Source organism: Hemiscyllium ocellatum, chromosome 3 (assembly GCF_020745735.1).
Source record: "Hemiscyllium ocellatum isolate sHemOce1 chromosome 3, sHemOce1.pat.X.cur, whole genome shotgun sequence".
In the NCBI taxonomy this organism is placed as follows: Eukaryota; Metazoa; Chordata; class Chondrichthyes; order Orectolobiformes; family Hemiscylliidae; genus Hemiscyllium; species Hemiscyllium ocellatum.
In genome coordinates, this window is record NC_083403.1 from 98622830 (window position 1) to 98644977 (window position 22148).

Below are 22148 nucleotides of genomic sequence, written 5' to 3' on the forward strand. Positions count from 1 at the left end.
AGGACTCTGGGTCTAAACTAGATGGAGTTTAGGAGGGTGTGGGGGTGGGGAGGGGGATCTAACTGAAACATACAGAACACTGAATGGCCTGGACAGAGTAGATGTTGAGAGGATGCTTCCAATAATAGGAGAGACTAGGATCCGAGGGCATAGCCTTGGAGTAAAGGGAAGACCTTTTAGAATGGAGATAAGTTGAAAGTTCTTCAGCCAGAGAGTGGTGAACCTATGGATTTCATTGCCTCAGAAGGATGTGGAGGCCAGATCACTGAATATACTTAAAACTGAAATGTATAGGTTCTGGAGTATAAAGGAGATCAAGGTTACAGGGAGAAAGTGGGAAAATGACATTGAGAAACTTAACAGCCATGATTGAACAGCAGAGCAGATTCAATGGGCTGAATGGTCTAATTTCTGCTCCTATATCTTATGGCCTTGTAGCCAATGTCATAACCATCACTGAACACCTCACTATTCACATCATGGGTGTCATTGTTGACTAGAACACTACCCTTACAAATACTGTGGCCACAAGAATAAGTCAGTCACCAGGAATCCCACAGTGAGTAGCTAACTCTTATGTCCCTAAAGTCTGTCTCCCACTTATTAGCCCCAGGTCGAATGTTGATGGAAAACTCCCCAATTACCTGGAAAAGAATAGCTCCAAGAACAGTCCAGGAGCATTGTAGGACTATTGACACAAATTACTGCAGCAGTTCAAAGTGGTAGCTCACAACCATCTTGAAGCCAACATCCACATCCTATGGATGAATGAATTTAAAAAAGCCAATTAAGGATGCATATTAAATGAGCCTTTTGTAAAACAGAGGCAAGTGTTTTCAAGTATTAAGATGGATCTCTATTGATTCAAGCCTGACAAACCTTGTTAGAATTTTTTGAGGAGGTAATGAGCAACTTAGACAAAGGAAGGTTCTTGGGTGTGACCCATATAGATTTCCAGAAGGCCTTTTACAAGGTGTCACACAGAAGGCTGCTAAATAAGAACCCAGGATGTTGGGGGCAAGGTATTGGCATGGATAGAGTATTTGCTGACTAGCAGAAGACAAAGAGTGGGAATAAAGAGGTGTGGCATCCAGTGACTTGTGGAGTTTCGCAGGGGTCAGTGTTGGGAGGACACTATTCTTGTTACACTTTAACAATCTGGATGAAGCCCTTCAGGATTCCTGAAGAAGGACTTATGCCCGAAACGTCGAATCTCCTGTTCCTTGGATGCTACCTGACCTGCTGCGCTTTTCCAGCCACACATTTTCAGCTCTGATCTCCAGCATCTGCAGACCTCACTTTCTCCTACAGAAGAACTTAGGCAGGCTATGAGTGGGGATAAAGAATTGGTACATGCAATACAATTTGGGAAAGTGTGAGGTTATGCACTTTGCTGGGAAGAATATAGGGACAGACTGGGGAAATGTTTTGGGGATCAAAAAGATAAAAGGACTTATGAGTCCTAGTTCTCTTGAGGTTAACAGTAGATTCAGTTAGCAGTTACAAAAACAAATGCAATGTTAGCATTCATTCCAAGAGAGCTAGAATACAAGAGCAGAGATGTACTTCAGAGGCTCTGGTTAAACCACATTTGGAATATTGAGAACAGTTTTGGACCCTGCATCGAAGGAAGGATCTGCTGGCCTTTGGGTTTGGGATGGTGAAGCAGGGTTGCTTCAGAGGAGGGTCTCCAGAATGATCCCAGGAATGAAAAGTTTCTCATGTGAGGAGCAGTCAAAGACTCTGAGTCTGTACTCAACTAGAGTTTGCAAGGGTGAGGGAAATCTGACTGAAACCTACAGACAGCGGAGAAGTCTGGATAAAGTGGATGTGGAGATGGCACTTCCACTAGTAGGAAAGAGTAAGACTTGAGGGCACATCCTCAGAATGAAAGCACAACCCTTCTGAGCTAAGACAAAGAGGAATTTCTTCAGCCAGATGGTGGATGAATCTGTGGAACACCTTACCACAAAAATTGTGGAGGTCACGTCATTGTGTCTTTACAATATCAATAGATACTTGATTAGTAAAGGGATCAAGTGTTGTAGGGAGAAGGTAGGAGAATAATGTTGAAAGGCATCAGTCATGATTGAATGGGAGACTGGATGGGCTGAATTGCCTAATTCTGCTCTGATATCTTATGGTGCTATGGCTCAAAGAAGGTTCACCATATACAGTCAAACAGAATGGAAACGGACCCTTTGATCCAACCAGTCCATACTGAACATAATCCCAAACTAAACTAATCCCACCAAACCTTTGCTATTCATGTAATTAAGAGTCTCTTAAACGTAAATGTGCCCACATTCATCATTTCCTCAATGTTCATTCTACACAAGCCATGTAAAAGGTTTGCCCCTCATCTTTTTAAATCTCTCTCTTCTCACCTTAAATTATGTCCCCAGTCTTGAAATCCCAACCCCCCAGTGATATTTTAGATGTGACGTGTGACATATCTAATGCTAATAAGATTGATTTGTCACTTTAGAATTCCTTCATCTCTAGGATGATCAAATAGCAGCTAACAAAAATATTGGCAAGACTAAATGTCAGTGTTAGATTAGATTACATTACAGTGTGGAAACAGGCCCTTCGGACCAACAAGTCCACACCGACCCGCCAAAGCATAACCCACCCATGCCCCTACATTTACCCCTTACCTAACACTATGGGCAATTTAGCATGGCCAATTCACCTGACCTGCACATCTTTGGACTGTGGGAGGAAACCGGAGCACCTGGAGGAAACCCACGCAGACACGGGGAGAACGCGCAAACTCCACACAGTCAGTCACCTGAGGCAGGAATTGAACCTAGGTCTCTGGCGCAGTGAGGCAGCAGTGCTAACCACTGTGCCACCCACTAACAACTCAGTGTCTGACAACTCAGCTTCAACAACAAACATCTCAAAACAAGTCACTCTCCTGAGAAGCCAACCTTTTCAATTTCTATACAAAGTAAAGGGATTCCAAAGTAAAGGGATTCATTGTAATCAGAACTTAAGGTAACATGGGTACTAAATTTGTATTTATCCACACAACTGAATGCAGGTCACATGCATCAACAGCATAGCTTCAAAAAATTAGTGCAATACAAATGCAACCCCATAAATTGGATGTGGAGGACCATTTCTCCAGAAGAAATTACCAAGTAAAAATATTAGCAACAGCTGCTGGCAAATGCCAATTCATCCATGGATTTAAAACCATCATTGTTCGACAATCAATCTGGCCAAAATCTACAGCAGAGTTCCCACATATTAATCATATCAACAAACTAGACAGCAGGCTCTTCATAATTTAAACTAAAAGGTTCACATTACTGGATTAAATCATTGATTCTTGCACCCCTTACCTTATATTCGGTCAAATTTTTCAATGCTCACATTTGAACTCGACATCGCTAAATTTTGAATTATGTTTCCTTGTTTATTTGTTCAGGGGAAGCATGCATCACATTTATTCCTAATCTCCAAATGTCAAGTTATTAGCTGTTTTCTTAATCCTTGAATTACTCGATAGGTATGCACACCATGAAGCTACAGCACAGGTTCCAGGGTTTAGATTAACAGTAGTGTTGGGTTGGAGGGAGTGGGGGTTGGAAGCGCGGTTTGAGGTTTGGACAGGATCTTGCAAATGACATCCAAATGCATCTGCTGCCCTTTATGATGGTGGTAAAGGTCAATTTTGAAAGTGCTATTTTAATAACGGTAGGTGACTTTCTGCATGCATCTTGCAGATGGCCACATAGAATTCTGAGTGGATATGGTGCCATCAAGTAGGTTGCTTTATCTTGGATGGCATCAAGCTTCAGTGTCTCCTGAATGCGTAGATCCCAATAAATGGTCCATTACCATAAGACATAGGAGTGGAAGTAAGGCCATTTGACCCATCGAGTCCACTCCGCCATTCAATCATGGCTGATGGGCATTTCAACTCCACTTACCAGCGTTCTCCCTGTAGCCCTTAATTCCTCGAGACAACAAGAATCTATCAATCTCTGCCTTGAAGACATTTAGCGTCCCGGCCTCCATTGCACTCCGTGGCAATGAATTCCACAGGCCCACCACCCTCTGGCTGAAGAAATGTCTCCGCATTTCTGTTCCGAATTGACCCCCTCTAATTCTAAGGCTGTGTCCACGGGTCCTAGTCTCCTCGCCTCATGGAAACAATTTCCTAGCGTCCACCCTTTCCAAGCCATGTGTTATCTTGTACGTCTCTATTAAGTCTCCCCTTAATCTTCTAAACTCCAATAAATACAATCCCAGGATCCTCAGCCGTTCCTCATACGTTAGACCTACCATTCCAGGGATCATCCGTGTGAATCTCCGCTGGACACGTTCCAGTGCCAGTATGTCCTTCCTGAGGTGTGGGGACCAAAACTGGACACAGTACTCTAAATGGGGCCTAACCAGAGCTTTATAAAGTCTCAGTAGCACATCTCTGCTTTTATATTCCAACCCTCTTGAGATAAGTGACAACATTGCATTTGCTTTCTTAATCATGGACTCAACCTGCACGTTTACCTTTAGAGAATCCTCGACTAGCACTCCCAGATCCCTTTGTACTTTGGCTTTACTAATTTTCTCACCATTTAGAAAGTAGTCTATGCTTTTATTCTTTTTGCCAAAGTGCAAGACCTCACGCTTGCTCACGTTAAATTCCATCAGCCATTTCCTGGACCACTCTCCCAAACTGTCTAGATCCTTCTGTAGCCTCCCCACTTCCTCAGTACTACCTGCCTGTCCACCTAACTTCGTATCATCTGCAAACTTCGCTAGAATGCCCCCAGTCCCCTCATCCAAATCATTAATATATAATGCAAATAGCTGTGGCCCCAACACTGAATCCTGCGGGACACTGCTCGTCACCGGCTGCCATTCTGAAAAAGAACCTTTTATCCCAACTCGGTCTTCTGTCAGACAGTCAATCCTCAATCCATCCCAGCAGCTCACTTCGAACACCATGGGCCCTCAACTTGCTCAGCAGCCTCCTATGCGGCACCTTATCAAAGGCCTTTTGAAAGTCTAGATAGACCACATCCACTGGGTTTCCCTGGTCTAACCTACTTATCACCTCTTCAAAGAATTCCAACAGGTTTGTCAGGCATGACCTCCCCTTACTAAATCCATGTTGACTTGTTCTAATCAGACTCTGCTCTTCCAAGAATTTAGAAACCTCATCCTTAATGATGGATTCTAGAATTTTACCAACAACCGAGGTTAAACTAATTGGCCTATAATTTTCCATCTTTTGTCTTGATCCTTTCTTGAACAAGGGGGTTACAACAGCCATCTTCCAATCATCCGGGACCTTTCCTGACGCCAGTGACTCTTGAAAGATCTCAACCAATGCCTCCGCTATTTCTTCAGCCACCTCTCTCAGAACTCTAGGGTGTATCCCATCGGGGCCAGGAGATTTATCAATTTTAAGACTTCTTAAACTTTTCTAGCACACTCTCTTTCGTAACGGCAACCATACTCAACTCAGCCCCGTGACTCCCTTTAATTGTTGGGATATTACTCATGTCTTCCATTGTGAAAACTGACGTAAAGTACTTGTTAAGTTCTCCTATTTCCGTATCTCCCATCACTAGGCTTCCTGCATCAGTTTGAAGTGGCCCAATGTCTACTTTTGCCTGTCGTTTGTTTCTTATGTACTGAAAGAAACTTTTACTATCATTTCTAATATTACTGGCTAGCCTACTTTCATATTTGATCCTCTCATTTCTTATTACACTCTTTGTTATCCTCTGCTGGTTTTTGTATCCTTCCCAATCTTCTGATTTCCCACTGTTCTTAGCCACTTTATAGGATCTCTCTTTTTCTTTAATACATTTCCTGACTTCCTTTGTCAGCCATGGTTGTCTAATCCCTCCCTGGATAATCTTTCTTTTCTTGGGGATGAACCTCTGTACAGTATCCTCAATTATACCCACAAACTCCTGCCATTTTTGCTCTACTGTCTTCCCGGTTAGCCTCTGCTTCCAGTCTATTACCTTCCCGACTTGCATCTTGTAAGCGATACATTGGCTTTGGTGAGTCAGGTAGAGGGGTTCTTGGCACAGAATTCAAGCTTTTGATTGCACTTGTAATCAGTTTTTTTTTAAAAATCACTTTTAAACTTTTAAAATAAGTTCAAGATACTGCGTGAAGAATTCAGCAATGGTGATTGGTTGTGAGCAGTTGTTAGATCCTCTTGGAGATATTAGCTTGAATCACAAAATACAAACACTTAGTGCTTTTTTTTTCCCATTTTTTATTTCAGATGACAAGCTCTCGCACTAGATTTTAAACAAGCTGGTGAATACTGGCAAATTACTCCTCCCACAACTATACCACACGTTCCCAAGACAGTATAAATATGGTTTATCTAACATTAATACAACATTGCATCAAATTACATAATTAAATGATCAGGTATCCAAGTATTATGCATTCAAAAGGCATACAAAATATTACAGACATCAGGGCCTGCATAGTTTAAGCAGAAACTCAAAAATCACGCTTCTGACAATTGGTAAACTTCCAATAGTACATCAAAAGAAAGATTACAAGTTTCAGAAAGTTACTGTACAGTATGAATTTAGCTACAACAAAGCATTTCTACTTTTTAAAAAATTACTTGGTACGTCATGGGCAAACCCCAATATAATTTTCTGCACAAGACAAAAAGGCAACATACTAATATTAAACATCCCCCATTCCCCCAGTTGTTTCAGGCCCTCCCTAATCAATTGCAGAGTGCCAGTGTTCTCTTGTAAGGCTTTATTTTGAAAGTCAAACCAAAGTGTGCTTATGTACACTATGAACATTACAAGGTGTACAATCTATGAACTGATATGCCCTTTCAGCCACTAACAACTGCATAGTGGGGTGAGAAGTTAATGGTATGTCACATGATTTAACAATTAAATGCATTGCAAGCCTTTTCTAAAAGGTAATATACATCAGAATGTGGGCATTCAAAAGAACTATTATGACTTTAGTCAGTGATAAGTTTAAAAAAGAAACTTAGATGCAGTACTGCTGTGCAGCAAATAGTTCTAGTGTGATTGTGGGAGGGCATGTAAACAGTGTTGAGTGTACAGAGAGCAGCCAGCTGAGTTAAATCTTTGACACTAACGTGCAGGACACTCATCTGAAAGAGCTGTGGACAAGGTTCATATAGCATTGTCCTATTCAGAAATAATTTTCAATGACATCGAAAGGTTAATGGTAGTTTCACAATTCAAGTGACTCAAGACAGGAAGTTGGGATAGAGGGCATGGGGACAGTGTAGAGGAATAAAGGTGTTCAAAATTATTTGCAAGATTCCAGCTTCACATCTGTTTAAAAAAATCTGGCACAATCTCGTGCTTAATTTAACCATTGTATATCTTTGCTTTGCATCTGTAAACAGCAATCGTGCACTACATTGCGCACTTATGCTGTATCTCACATCCATGTTCACTGTATTGAGTCAAGTTAAACTCAAACCAATTGGGGAAGGACCTTCTTATTCTAGTTTAGAAACATACAGCAGCAACATTTTAGCTCACAAAGGAAGTGAATCTGAAGGCAAGAGAATCTCAGGTCTTAAAACACAACACTATCTCCAACTCCCAAATCCTACGGAAGCACCAGTTTACATTATAAGCACATCTAATATTTTGCATTCCCCAGTCAAACAGCCCAAGTTGGCAATCTCCTCTGCCTTCAGATGAATTAAGCAATTAATCCTCTGATATTACTGGATGCAGCAATTATTTCGGTGGCCATTGGAATCTTTAAAGCGCAGACGCATTTTGGGACGGTATTTCTCCAGGTACAGCAACTGCTTGCTATTGAAAGCTCCACGTCTCTTTCTGCAATATGCAAGGAAAAAAAGTTTAAAAGTGCTTTCAAGCTTGCACTGCACAATTAAAAATTGACTCAATTTTTTTTTACAAGTTTGTTCAACATCCCTCAAGTCCTGAAAAAGGCTAGTACATACACTGGCTGAAACTTCTGTTCAATATTGATGTGATGACATGTTGCAGCATGATTTGGAGATGCCTGTGTTGGACCAGGGTTTACAAAGTTAAAAATCATACAACACTAGGTTATAGTCCAACAGGTTTAATTGGAAGTGCTAGCTTTTGGAGCGCTGCTCCTTCATCAGGTGGTTGTAGAGTATGATTGTAAGACAATCATGTACTCCACAACCACCTGAAGAGCAGCGCTTTGGAAGCTAGTGCTTCCAATTAAACCTGTTGAACTATAACCTGGTGTTGTGCGATTTTTAACTATGTTTCAGCATAAGAAAGTATTCCAATTCAAGCACCATTTACAAATAAGGATTATGAAAATCATTCATAATAATCTATAGGTCTAACCACTGACAAGGCCAAATTTTTACAATCTAGAAAGGAGACTGCTGAGGCCTCAATCGACACAGGTTGCACATCTATTTCAAACTGCACCAATAAAACAGGGAAAGAATTAACAGTATGTTGACTGGATGAGGGGAAGCAAAATATATAGTAAATAATTTGTGATCATAACCATTATAAATGGTTTGTCATAAATTATGTAAATAGCAAAAATTAAATTCAGTTAAATTAAGCATTTGAAGCAAGAGCTAGTTGATGAAATATTGTTGTTCAGATTGCAATATAGACAGCAGATTAACACCAGTGTGCTAAATCAATCCATTAGGGATCTTTGGTCTCAGCTAGCAACTTGCTAACAAAGTATTTTATGTTTAAAGATATTCAAAAAGACTAAGCAGCACAAAAATGCTATTTCCAGATACAGAGGCTTGCCAATAAGAATAGAGGTTTTAGTTGAGGGACATATGCACAACTTCAAGTATACAGAATCTGAGATACTGGTTAGACAGGAGACCAAATGTCTGATAGAACTAATTTCTTACTCAATGTGACTGAGTGTTTCGCAGACAACAAGTTGAATTCAGGCAATTATCTCATTTGAACATTAAACTAAAATGAGGTTAAAAAAATCAATCCATTAGGGACAATGTGGATAATCCACTTGCCTGGATGTGGGAAGCTCCGACAACACCAGCTTGACAACATCCTGAACAAAGCAGCCCGTTGGTTTGGTACCACATCCACAAACATTCACGCCCTCCACCACCACCACCAAGTAGCAACACTGCTGACTTCTAATAACATGCACAGAAGAAATTCACCAAGACTCCTAAGATAGAACCTTCTAAACCCAGAACTAGAAGTGGAAAGCGGGAGATGCAGGGAACACCACGAGCTGCAAGTTCCCATCCAAGCAACCACTGATGCTGACAAGGAAATAAATTGTTGCTCCTTCAAACTTTGGGTCAAAGTTCTGGAACATCCTCTCTTTTCAACAGCATTGTGGGTCAATACAAAGGGATAGCACACCACTAGCTTTGGGGAAAACTAGGGATGGACAATAAATGTTGGCTCACCAGTAATGCCAATATCCCATGAATAAAAACATGCTGGAGTTCAAGTAAATATCACTCAAACATCTGTCTTTACACAGAATGTGGCAGAAGTGAATGACAAACACAACAAACTCTACTTACTGTCGAATGAACTGAACAGCATCTTCGTACTTCATTCCACATTCAATTAGTGCCAATGCCACCAGAACTGGAGCTCTGTGCAAAGGAAAAAGGTATTAACAAGTAATATCACTTTCACTTCATGAAAAATTCAGACAGGTTTTGCCAATTAGCCTACAGACTTTATAACTATAAACAGATCTGGAGCCAGATTAGCAGTCCCAGTTTCTTGCACTGCACACACTGAAGAACATCTGACAAGTGCATTATGAATGTAGGTTTGTTTGTTGAGTTTGAAGGTTCATTTCAGCCACTTCACTGAGCCTCCAGACGAAGCACTGACGATTGCTACTTTCTATACGTTCAGGCTGGTGATGTCATTTCCTATTCTTTTTCTCAGAGGTAGTAAATCAGGTCCAAGTCAACGTGCTTGTTGATGGATCTACCAACAAACATCGACTTGGATCCAATTTACCATCCCTGGGAGAAAAAGAACAGGAAATGACATCACCAACCCAAAAAACCCAAACATATAAAGGAAAGCAGAAATCATCAGCAGTGCCTCGTCCGGAGGCTCAGTGAAGATGTTACCTAGTATGGTCACTAAATGCCTGAAAATGAACCTTCCAACTCAATGAGCAAACCTACATCTAGAACCTCAAGCTGAACTACAAATCTTCTCAAAAGTCGCTAACAAGTGCGAGAGTTATGACCAAGGTTCCATATGTAGTGCAACACTAATAATTCCCACCTCAGTATGTGCCCTGCACCGTAACCACATTGGACTGTTCTCCTAAGAGGGTTGCGAGAAAATGTGACAAGAGAATACAGATACACAAGGATGGATGACTAGCAAAAGATAACCCTATAAAAAACTTAAGGACCAGATGGAAGATTAATAAATTGAAAAGGATGTCATTTCCAAGAGTCTTTGATCATCAGCAGTGCCACTAGACACAGCGGAGCTACGATGCTGAAGCACAGTAAAAGCCACAGCATGAATGGGTTAGGACGTAAGCCTTGGGGAATAAGGCTTTGATGAATGGCAAGTTTGTCCAATTTTGCAACTGCCCATGTCATCAAATATTCTTCTGATTATATTTAAGTCCTTTCAAATAGTTGAAAAAAGGAATGAATTAGTTCATTAATCTATTCTTGGATAGAAAGCAAATTTTATTTCAATACTAAACTCTCCATAATTTGGAGATGCCGGTGTTGGACTGGGGTGTACAAAGGTAAAAATCACAACACCAGGTGATTTTTAACTTTGTACTCTCCATAAACAGAGTACTGTAAGACTCAGTATTCAGTTGTCAGTATTCAGCCCACACCAGCAGCATCCCTCAAATACCCACAATCACTCATTGTTCCCACCTCCAACACCCTATTCTTCAGCTTTCTATCCTTTCCTTCTGTTTGACGGAGGGTGCTCAGCTGCCTCTGTTGCATTCTGCGAATTCCACTTTCTTAATCTTCATAGAATCCCCAGGAAACAGGACATTCAGTCCAACAAGTCCACACCGACCCTCCAACATTCACCTGTAACCCTGCATTTCCTATGGCTAATGCACCTAACCTACACATTCCTGAACACCATGAATAATTTAGCACTGCACACCTTTGGACTATGGGAGGAAACCGGAGCGCCCAGCAGAAACCCTTGCAGACAGGGAGAATGTGCAAATTCCACACGCCCGAGTTGGAATTGAACCTGGGTCCTTGGCACTGAGAGACAGTCGTGTTGACCACTGAGCCAACATGTCACCTTAAGCATGTACAACATCCTATCTTTGTTCAATGCCGATTATAACATCAATTACTCCTTTACTCCAAGACTTTTCTCCCTTCAAAACAGTTTCTATATTACTGCTCAAATGCAAGCTGAGTTACACTAGGGTAAAACATTAATTTACAAATTTTAGTCTCAACTAAGCACATTTACACTAGCCTGACTGACAACCATAGTATGAATCACATGCAAAAAAAGCTGGAGGATTAGTACATACCGTCCAAGACCAGCTACACAATGGACAGCAATGCAACAACCTGGCTCTTCACGGAATTTCGCTCTCAAAAGGGTAAGCCAATCATCCACAATCTGGTTGGAAGGTGGAGCACCATCATCAAATGGCCAGTCCTGTGAAAAAAACAAAGTTCCCATTGTGTTTTAATGTACCAATTCACCACTATTTCAAACACTTACTCAAGGCCTCCCTGATGCCTTTAGTAGGCATTTGTAACCTTATGTGTCACAGTCAGATGTACAGCATGGAAACAGATCCTTCGTCCAACCTGATCAAATATCCCAACCCAATCTAGTCCCACCTGCCAGTACCCAGCCCATATCCCTCCAAACCCTTCCTATTCATATATCCATCCAAATGCCTCTTAAATGTTGCAATTGTACCAGCCTCCATCACATCCTCTGGCAGCTCATTCCATACATGTACCAACCTCTGCGCGAAAAAGTTGCCTCTTAGATCTATTTTATATCTTTCCACTCTCACCCTAAACCTATGCCCTCTAGTTCTGGACTCTCCACAGATCCTGTGAACTGACAAAGACAAGGATTCTAACATATTGAATGCAAGGATTCCCTTCCCAGCACAGTTTCCAGAAAGTCATGATGAAATCAACTGCGCTATCCCCATTTAAGTCAACATCTGAAAAATGGGGAATTGCATGCTCAAAGTAAAGATGGTTACAGATGGAAAATGTAACTTTTTTCCCCTATTATAGGTATCTTACATTCTGAGAAAGCATTAATTAAATGCAGAGCATTTGGATAGGAATTGGACAAACTACCCAAACCATCCCCTATATCAGAATATGAATGCTCTAACATGGTCATTATGTCGTTGGATTAGTGATCCAGAGGCCTGAAGTTCAATTCAGTTAAATAACAATCTCAAACTATTTGTATTAATAACCATAAAATTGCAGTTTTGAAACAGACACCCATCTTGCTCTTCAGGGTTCTTTAGAAAAGCCAAATGCCATCCTTGAAGTGATTCCAGGTCCACAGCAACATGGATGACAACTGCTCTACAAAGTTATTCAGTTGGATTCAAAATGAGTACTTTTCCTGCACTGGTGCCATACTTGTTGGTGAGGTCTATATCCCATGATTTAAACAAATACAGGTTTCAGTACAGCTTGTGGTGCAGTAGTGGTGTCCCAATCTCTGAGGTAAGAGATCCATGCTCGGGTCCCACGAGTGCTAAAAGGTATAACAACATCTCTGAACAGGCCAATTAGAGAAATATCTAAAAATCAGAACAAATCTAGACTCAAGTGCAAGAACCGGAAGTTTATCAGCCAAGGTTAGTTTAGCAGCTAAAATATAAAACCGACTGCACCTCAGGCTTGCCAGAGTATATTGGACTAAAACTGTTCGCAAAGTGAATATGCTCCTATGATAGATTGGTGTAGTCAAGCATACTGTATTCGATAGGAAAAGTGCATAGTGAAAAGTGATGCTGCAAAACTAGTGAGCAGTAACAATCTGATGTTAAACAATAGTTACAGTAAATCTTTTAATATAAGAACCATCAACTTTGAATTGGAGCACCAGCTGATTTTAAAGGGGAGAGGTCTCAACCATTGCTGCAATATATTAGACTGAAATTGGGCTATTTTTGCCCTATTAAGAAAACATACAGATGGCAAGGTATTTTGTACTTACCAAAAACTGAATGCCTTCTTTTTCAACTGGAGAGGTGTCGTAGGTTGCTTCACATACTCGAACTACCGTGGTGACACTGTACTTTTTCAACTCCTGAAAAAGTTGATAATAGTTCAATATTTGCAATTTTGAAGTCTGAGATTCAGGTCAAAAGCTAGATTTTGGAACAATACCAAATCTAGACTTTGAGGCTTTCAAACATCTCGTTTATCCTTATTTAACTGCCATCACAATTAGGGAGACAACTGTCTGCAACTAGACATTTAATTTCAGTTCACATGTTAAACTAACAAATGCAATACATTGTTTTAATAGAAATGCTTGCTGAATAACAAAGACCACACCTCTTTGGTTTTCTAATTAAACCAAGGCCTTGATTAGAAGAAAGCTGAAAATTGGAAAGAATATCATGTGTGGTGCAAGTTGGTTGGGTTTTTTTTAAGTACAAAAATGGGAAATGAAAATATTTTTGAAAAGCAGACCAAAACAGGATTAATGATTTCAAACCACACAGTATTTTTTAAATGTACAACCTTAAAAACTACACCAGACTTTAATCTTCCACCCAACATATCCAAAAACATATAGCTCAGATACAAGTAGAAAAAGATACCAGTTATTTTCAAAAATCAAATCAGTAATATTTAACAATGACCTCAGGTTTCAGGGAATCAATCACCTGCTTTCCCACTGCCTTTTAAAGCTTTTGCTGCAGACCCCCAGCTGTTCAACCTAAAGTGAGCAATGTCATCTGAAGCAGTCAACTGCACGTGGCATCCTGCATTCCAAATGCCAGAAAAAGTATGCAGTCTTGCAAAGACTTGCTTCAACCAGTCACAATGGACATCAAACTAAACTAAGGATCTCAATAAGCAAAGCACTGGAGAAAAAAAAATGCTTAACTGTCCAATGATTAAGATGTAAGGGGTCAAAAGCCAGATTGTTATAAGCACATTCAGCTTTTTATTATTTAAAAAGTTTGAGTTGTTAAATTACAAGCAGGTTTCTGCTTTCAGAAAGAAATGTAAAATGCCAGCTTTGGTGAGCAGCATCTCAGACTTGAAGTTACTAAGTGCACTTAAAATAACACCATTTGTCTGAAAATCTGTACAATACTAAACTCAATGTAATGCCAAAATTCAGTACTCTGAAGAGACCTCTCACCTCTATGAATTTATTTAAGGTTGCATTGGTAGGGTTGTGTGTGATCAGAAATCTCATGTTCTTGTAGGTAATTTCCACAGGTGCTGGACGATTCATCCGAGCCATTTTCTTATAAAAAGCGCAAAACCTATAAAGTGAAAACAATGCCTTGCAAAAGCTGAAAATTAAAAAGTCCAGTTTTGTCAAATTCCACCAGAATGTATGCACGTACAAAGGCTTTTGATGACGCTTTTAACAAGCAGCAAATCTTCAATCCAGTAATACTGTGACCAACAAAAAAGAGCCCACTTGGTTACCCCATCCAGATATGGTCTTCGATGAATTATTATTCCCAGCCGCTGGTAACCTGCTTGAGGGGTTTCTTAAGTGGAATAGTAGTAGACTTTTACAGTTCACTTGTCTGCATAGATGTCGTGCTGTGCCTGGCAGTAGTCTCCACTGCCCTTCAGAAACTCCATAAATGTGCGACCTAGAACACCACAGAACTGCTGCAAAAACAAAACAGAAATATTAAATAGAGCACATGTTGCAATTTTGTTCTCTTCATTGTGCATCAAATGTTTAGTTACAACAACAAGCCTAGTGAGCTTCAAGGTGTTGCATGGCCAACTTGCAATTTAGGTCACCATGAATCTGGGTGCAATGCAGCCAGTGGAGTTACAGCCTTCTGCCAACATCTACTTAAGAACTACACTACCTCAATCAACCTTAAACACAAATAAATCACTTATGGCTTTCATGTACTCCAAGATTCCACAAGCAGCAATTGATAAAGACTTCAAAAGATAGCCCATTAACTGGGATTCTCCTTAAAATTAAAAAAATCAGTTTTCAATGTTCAGGAATACAACCTTTTAACTTCTTACAGCACATTTGAATTCCACACAGGCAAGCTGTCAGAACCCATGTTATGCTCGTTTCTTTGACGACGTGCTAGAAGGCAGACTAGAAGTCACTAGCTGGGCAAGAATCAACGGAATATAACATTGCACATATCATAATTAAGACATCACAAACTTCTTTTAAACTCTTCATAAGGAAAAGGAATTTAGACAAAAGTACCAGTTCTAGAAACAGTTTGTTATGGTCTTTAGAGCATCTTTGGCATTGGAGCAGTAACTGGACCTCAATTTCTAAATTAGCTGTATCACTGTACCTCACGAAGCACTGAAAGCAACTATATGCAGGATGTATTCAATCTCAGTAGTTCTAACATCTCAGTACGTACATGTTTGTTAATTCAAGCATTATTGCAAACAACGACACTTCACCAATAATTTACCTCCCTCGTGACATAAATGAAGCATACTCAATTTCATGTGGTTGCATCACATTCAAACTAAGATTAGAAAAACTCAACTACCACAAAGAAAACCTTTCCTGAGGCACATTAAATATAGGCCTGATAGCGTAGGTTGAGGGCAAAACATTGACAAAAACTTTGAAATAAACTCCCTCTTCAAACAGTGCTTGGGAACACTTCCTTCCTATTTAAACACCAGAAACTGAAGTCACCTGGAATAGAAGTGGCTCATTGTGCTTCAGCTATGGAAAGCTCTACTTTGACCAAACCTGAGGTTGAGTTCCTTTCTAGCCATTCACGGACATAATAGCATCCTCAAAATAAAATCCACTGTAGATCTGCAAGTTATTCAAGCAAGATTAAACAAATTCGGGCTGTCAACGAAAGGTATTGTCTTGAAATTAAGAAATTTAGAAGATTATTTGACCAATGCACTAAAGATATTTAAAGGATGGATATAGAAAAATTATTTGGTGAGCCTGCGACTTGGAAACTGAAGGGACTTTTGAGGACAATTTGTGAAACACCATACACAGTTCGTGAGATCTTGGAGTTATTCTGCAGAATGCAGCAATTGCTAGATCAATTATTTCTATAACAAATGGAGTACAAAAAAAATTGAGATATGGAGAAAGGTGGGTAGAGAGATTTGGGTAACAGGTCAGCCATTGAAAAGCGGTGGCGCACAGGTCTAGCTTTATTGTTCATAAACATTAGTACATTACTTGATAAATGAGTGACAGATTTAGCACTAAAGTACTGTAGTCTAATTCTAAACAGCACATCTACAATAAGTTGACTGGTTGCTTCCACTGCTTATAAACAAAATTTATAAGATCATTGAGGATGCACGTACTAAACAGGGTAGTGACTGAGCACATTTTTAATGGACCAGTTGGAAGTAACAAAGTCACAAAGACCAGTGACAATTATTCCTACAGGAAATTGGAAGCTAGTAACTGCAGTCTTAACTTGCAATAGCAGTCTTGCTTCAGTCAGAAATTATACATTACAGTCCCATTCCAAAGCCTTGAGTCTAAAAACGAGGCTGACACTTCCACTGAAATGCAGTGACCGTGCTGTACTGTACTGGGGGAAAAGCATGCTGAGATATTAAACCGAGGCCACACACACCCCCCCCCAGTTGGATATAAAATGCTCCACAGGACCATTCAACAACCCCACTAGCATTCTCCCCATGTCGTGGAAACATTCGATTAATGTTATTGAAGACAAAGATATAATTATTAAGCACACTGCTATTCATGGGCTCTTGCTAGCACAAAATTCTGAGCATACATTCACTACCCAATATAGATCTTATTTCTTGCACACACAATTTATCCATAGATAGAAAATAAATCACTTGTTTATGTAACAGCGAAAGTAATCGAACATCTTATTACTTTGTCATTAAATATTTAAGCTGCTCTTTTCCAGCCCATTAAACAGAATATTTTCTTAATAACAGTGTATTTCATTTTGAATTGAGGATCAGAATACTGACAGTAACACAACCCACCTAAAATACATTGACACATATACACTGGCTCGACTTGACATGATGGAAAATCATCCAGGTATGTCCATTGTAGAAAAAAGGACAAAACTAACTCAGCTGATTACTCCTTCATCACTTTACTGATTAGAGTGTACACTGATGGTGTCATCAGTGCTATCAAGCAGCACCTATGTAACAACCTGCTAACTGACACTAGGTTTGGTTTCTGCCAGGGCCACTCAGCTCTTGACATTACAACCTTGGTTCAAAAATGGACAAAACAAACTCTAGAGAAGAGGTGAGAGTACAGCCCTCAAATGCAGCATCAAGGAGCCTAGCAAAATTGGAATCACTGGGATCAGGGGGCAAACTCTCCACTGGTTGAAGTCATACCTATATACAGAAGATAATGTCCTGGAACCAACTATTTGTAGCTGTTTCATTTGTACACTGCCTCCATCATAAGGATAAAATGGGGATGTTCAATGATTGCAACATTTAGCACTACTTGTAACAACTCAGATTCTGAAGTGATCTGTATTCAGACACGACAAGATTTGGACAATGTCTAGGCTTGGGATGTCAAGTCGCATTTGCATCACAGCTGCCAGGCAATGACCATCTCCAATAAGAAACAACTTAACTAGTGCCCCTTGATATTCACCATCACTGTGTCCACAACTATTGAGGGCCAACCACAGACCAGAGATGCAACTTGACTTGTCACAAATACAGTTGCTACAAGAGCAGATCAGAGTGCGAGAATACTGAGGAAGGTGGCTTGCCTCTCCAAGGACCAATCAACATGTAAGACCATGGGTCAGAGCTGTGGAGGAGTGATCCTCATTTGCCTGGATGGGTGCAGCTCCAGCAGTGGTCAAGAGGCTCGACACTTCTGGTATAAGATGACCCACTTGACTGGCATATCAAAAAATGTCCACTGTCACTATTCAGTGACAGGTGTATGTACGAGACACGATTAACTGCAAAAATTCTTAGGCAGCATCTTCAAAACCCATGGCTACCTCCATTTGGAAAGACTGTGCAGCATATACATGGAAGTAGGTTCCTCTCCAGGCAACTCATCTTGACTTAGGATTGGGATCATGGAATTCGCTCTTTATGGTTATTGAGTGCCTACCTGAAGCACATTGCCTGCTGCGGCTCAAAGAGACGGCTCACCGCCATTGTAGGAAAAGTGGAGATAGGCAATAAATGCTGGCCAGTCAACAACACCACAGTCAAGTAAATAAAAAGGGACATTCGGAGCAATGCAAGTTGACGACAATAATAAAGTTTACAAACATATGATAGTATTAGAGAGGCAAGAGCTACAGATTAAACATCAACAGCAGTGAGGGATACCAGGATCAAAAGGACACAGCCAAAACCTATAAAGTGAAAGTACAGCTCCAACTGAATGAGGCACAGGACAGCTTGGCAAGGCATGAAGTTAGATAATGAGGAAGAGGAGCGATGGAAGGAAGACATAAATGAAGATCATGGTGTGCGTCATTGTGCTGCAGATGTTCTGCTGTTGATGTGTGTATTAAGGGAGGTTGCAAGAAGAAGGACTGTCAGTCTGGAACTATGGCTGGTTAGGGACTGCCAATTAAGGCAGATTGGAAGTAATATGGTAGTGCAAGGTCTAACTATGAACCAGACACTAGCACAGAAGCAGCTAAGATCGATTCAGAGAGTTTTATTCCATAAAGTACATTTTGGGCTAGGCTAATCTGGAGACTAAAAGCAAACATAACATTGCTTGGGAGGAAAATGACGACTTTGGACCAACTAGTTTCCAAAGTTCCAGTGTACAATGCAACTGACAGGATGATATTTTTTTCCCCAACCAGCAGCTGCTTTAGACAACAGGGGAGGTAACAAAAGCAATGAGCAGATTCTGGGCTGAAGATTCTAGTACAGGGTTGGCCAAAAGAACTTCAGCCAACAAATCAAGCAGCAGGACAACTTGGATCAGAAACACTAAGTAAAGTCTGGTGAGTAAGAGCAGAAAAAGATACAAAATAATACAATACTGGAAAGACGATCCAAAGATGTGCAGGTCCAGGAGACTAGCTATGCTAAATTGCCCATAGTATCCAGGAATGTGCATGCTAGGTGGGCTAACTATGGGAAATGCAGGGTTACAAGAACAAGACAATGGGGTAGATTTGGGATGGATGTTCTTCAGAGGTTTGGTGTTGACTCTGGGCTGAATATACCTTGCTTCCACGTTATACTTTTTTTGATAAAAGAACAGCAAATGCTATAAAACATTAATGTAAGAAAATTGTGTAGACATTGGAATTACTAAAACCTTGATGTATGCCTTTGTTCCTTTTTGACTAATATTTCAACACACTGTTGCAATTCATTGCGTTCTGATGCGTGGAAGCAGTTGGAGCCCTGGATTAAGACTTTTGATAGTCAGACCAAGCCCAATGCAGGAAGAATGAGCCCAATGCAGTGGTGAAGGAGGTCCCCTGGCATCTGCAGTGGCAGCAAGAGCAGGCAGACCAAGGTCTCCCAGAAAGCAAACCAAAGCAAAGGAGTTCAAATCCAGCATGGCTCAGCATTTAGGACTGATGAACTTTATTTTTCTACTTAATACCAGGACTTTAACTTTTTAACAATTTATTTTTCTGGTTGGTACCAAAGAACCTTTGCACTGGCATTGGCAATATTGTACACTTTTCACTCCGCTCATTTACTTCTGTATCAAGCGCCCATGACAAAATCCAATTCTAATTCAAATTCTTCTCACCCTCTAAACTTCAGGTCATCCAAAAATGATGCCACATCCCATTCATCCATCAACTGCACTCGCTGTCCTAATTCAACAAATTTGCATCTATTATTCAAATCTGAGAGAGGACGAGTCCTGTCAACTTCCTGGGCAACCTCCATATAGCAATTCTCACCTGATTTTAATGGCTGCATAATTGGCAGTTGTCTTCACTTAAACCCTAAATTCTACAATTTTTTGCCAATTCCTCCACCTTAGCATTCTTCTTTCAAGACACTTTTTAAAACTAACTTGTGACTAAGCAGTTGGTCACCTGTCATAATATCACCTTACTTAGCTCTAATATTTTGTTCGAACATTCCAGGAAGCATGGAGCAATTTAAAAACAAGCAGTTGGCACTTCAGGCCTAACCCTTCAGACAACAGATCAAAAAACAGTAAAAGTAATCCTCTGTACTGAGGCACACGGAAGACTGAGCAGTCTTTCATATGCCACACAAGTCCTCCACTGCTTTGAGATGAACTATTGGGAGGAGTGGAAATTACTCTTTCAATTAATAACTTGGGAAATAGACCTGCAGCAGCACTGCAGCTATTTATGCTTGGACGCATGCTACTGAATTCAAGCACAGCAGAAGTTTAAGATCAGCAATTAAATCAGAACTAATGTATAATCCGATTACTTTCGGTGGGTGCCTGAGTTTGTTTTAAATTAAAAATCCAGACTGCTCTTGCAGGACAGGTTTTTTTGCCTCTTTAAATAAACACGCCTCTCAAATTTCAACTAGATCAACTTGAAAGGCTCATCAGTAGATAAAAATTGCAAAGTCTTGCATTCAAATCAAACCTCCTATTGTCAAACCCATGCTCCAAGTCACACTGCATTACTTCTCACTTTGAAAGCACTGAAACTCAAACATAACCTTCTGAGTAAATATTTCTTGAAGTTTGTCACAAGGATTTAAACAGTTTCACCTTGACCAGATATCTGAAGGCACAGTCTCTACCAGTCTTACAGCACGGTACACAGGACTCCAGTCACCAGTCCTCATTAAATAAAATTGAACTATTTTGTTTTAAGGAGTTCATGAACAGATCATAAACAATTCTGATTAGAGCTCTATTTCCACCAAGCTAAGACTGCCTTGGGGCTCATCTCCCTCTACAGACCCTCTACAAATCAAAAGGCACATTTCAAATTTATTCAGCACAGTTTATTATACAAGATATTAAACAAAGTCAGAACATATACATAATATTACACTTTTCACTTTGGCAAAGTTACACATTGTATAACATCATGTGGCCTGGCTGAGTGTTAGGAGTACAAGCATCTGATCACACTTGAACCAACTCAAAACCTCAGTACGTGCAGTGCTATTGAAGAAAATTTACATAATTGATCATCTGTACACCATCTCTGCAAAGACAGCATATTACTTAAAATAAAATTACACCTTCAAAGTATTGTGCATTTAGATAACTGACTATCTCACTCCATCAGCCTTGATTACGTGCCCAAAAACATGAACGTTTTCCTGCCCTGAACTCAACTTCACAGTCACAGCCCAAAGATCAAGGATCAACTACTACATTCAAGACCTATTAACCAAAATCAGGAAAACAGATGGCAAGAACATGCCAGCCAGAATTTTTGGCATGGAGATAACAGAAGGATATTGACACTACTGCAGATTCTTGCATCATAATATATGAACATGTATGGAAAGGATGGACAGTGTCAGAAACCATGGAGGATTTCACAATACTGACCAAAGTTCAGTGTCAAACCATCACCTTGGCAAGGCAAATTGGCTTTGATCATATGGGGGAGGCGGATATGTTGCAACTGCACAGAAAATGATCCAAATAAAGTGCAGTGCCAAAGTGAACAAAACGAGTAATGGTGCCATCAACTGATACAGCATCATACTAGTTCAACAGTCCTTCATTATGTGCATAAAGTACATGACAAAATGGGTTTTTCACACAAAATTAACATTTTCCACAAGCCAGATCCTGCATTACAACACCTCCCCAGTTAGATTAAAATCAGCCAGATCCTGGAAATGCGATTATTTTCCATATCCCACGAGCCTTCACTTGATGAAAGATAGGATAGGAGCATTGACAATTGATCTTAAGCAGGACAAAGTTCATGGTTCACACAATGCAGATTCCATAGGAATCGAAGTCAGATGTACAGTAAAGAAACAGACC

General features: G+C 40.2%; 1 protein-coding gene across 1 annotated transcript; it reads right to left on the reverse strand.

The window, feature by feature from the left end:
* Nucleotides 1-6239: 6239 nt before the first annotated feature.
* On the reverse strand, nt 6240-14674 carry ptp4a1 (protein tyrosine phosphatase 4A1). The gene is made up of 6 exons (XM_060852009.1): nt 14587-14674; nt 14376-14502; nt 13212-13304; nt 11533-11663; nt 9548-9622; nt 6240-7844 (listed from the first exon to the last, which is right to left on the reverse strand). Exons 2-6 carry the CDS (start codon nt 14478-14480, stop codon nt 7727-7729), a joined length of 522 nt encoding a protein of 173 aa, XP_060707992.1. The 5' UTR covers nt 14481-14502; nt 14587-14674; the 3' UTR covers nt 6240-7726.
* Nucleotides 14675-22148: the final 7474 nt, after the last annotated feature.

Excerpts from the sequence above, each read along its gene's own strand:
- ptp4a1 (XM_060852009.1), bottom strand. The coding sequence starts at position 14,480 with ATGGCTCGGATGAATCGTCCAGCACCTGTGGAAATTACCTACAAGAAC. Across the intron at positions 13,305-14,375 it reads CCTTAAATAAATTCATAGAG|GAGTTGAAAAAGTACAGTGT; the intron begins GTGAGAGGTCTC and ends CAACTTTTTCAG. Across the intron at positions 9,623-11,532 it reads TGTGTAGCTGGTCTTGGACG|AGCTCCAGTTCTGGTGGCAT; the intron begins GTATGTACTAAT and ends TCCTTTGCACAG.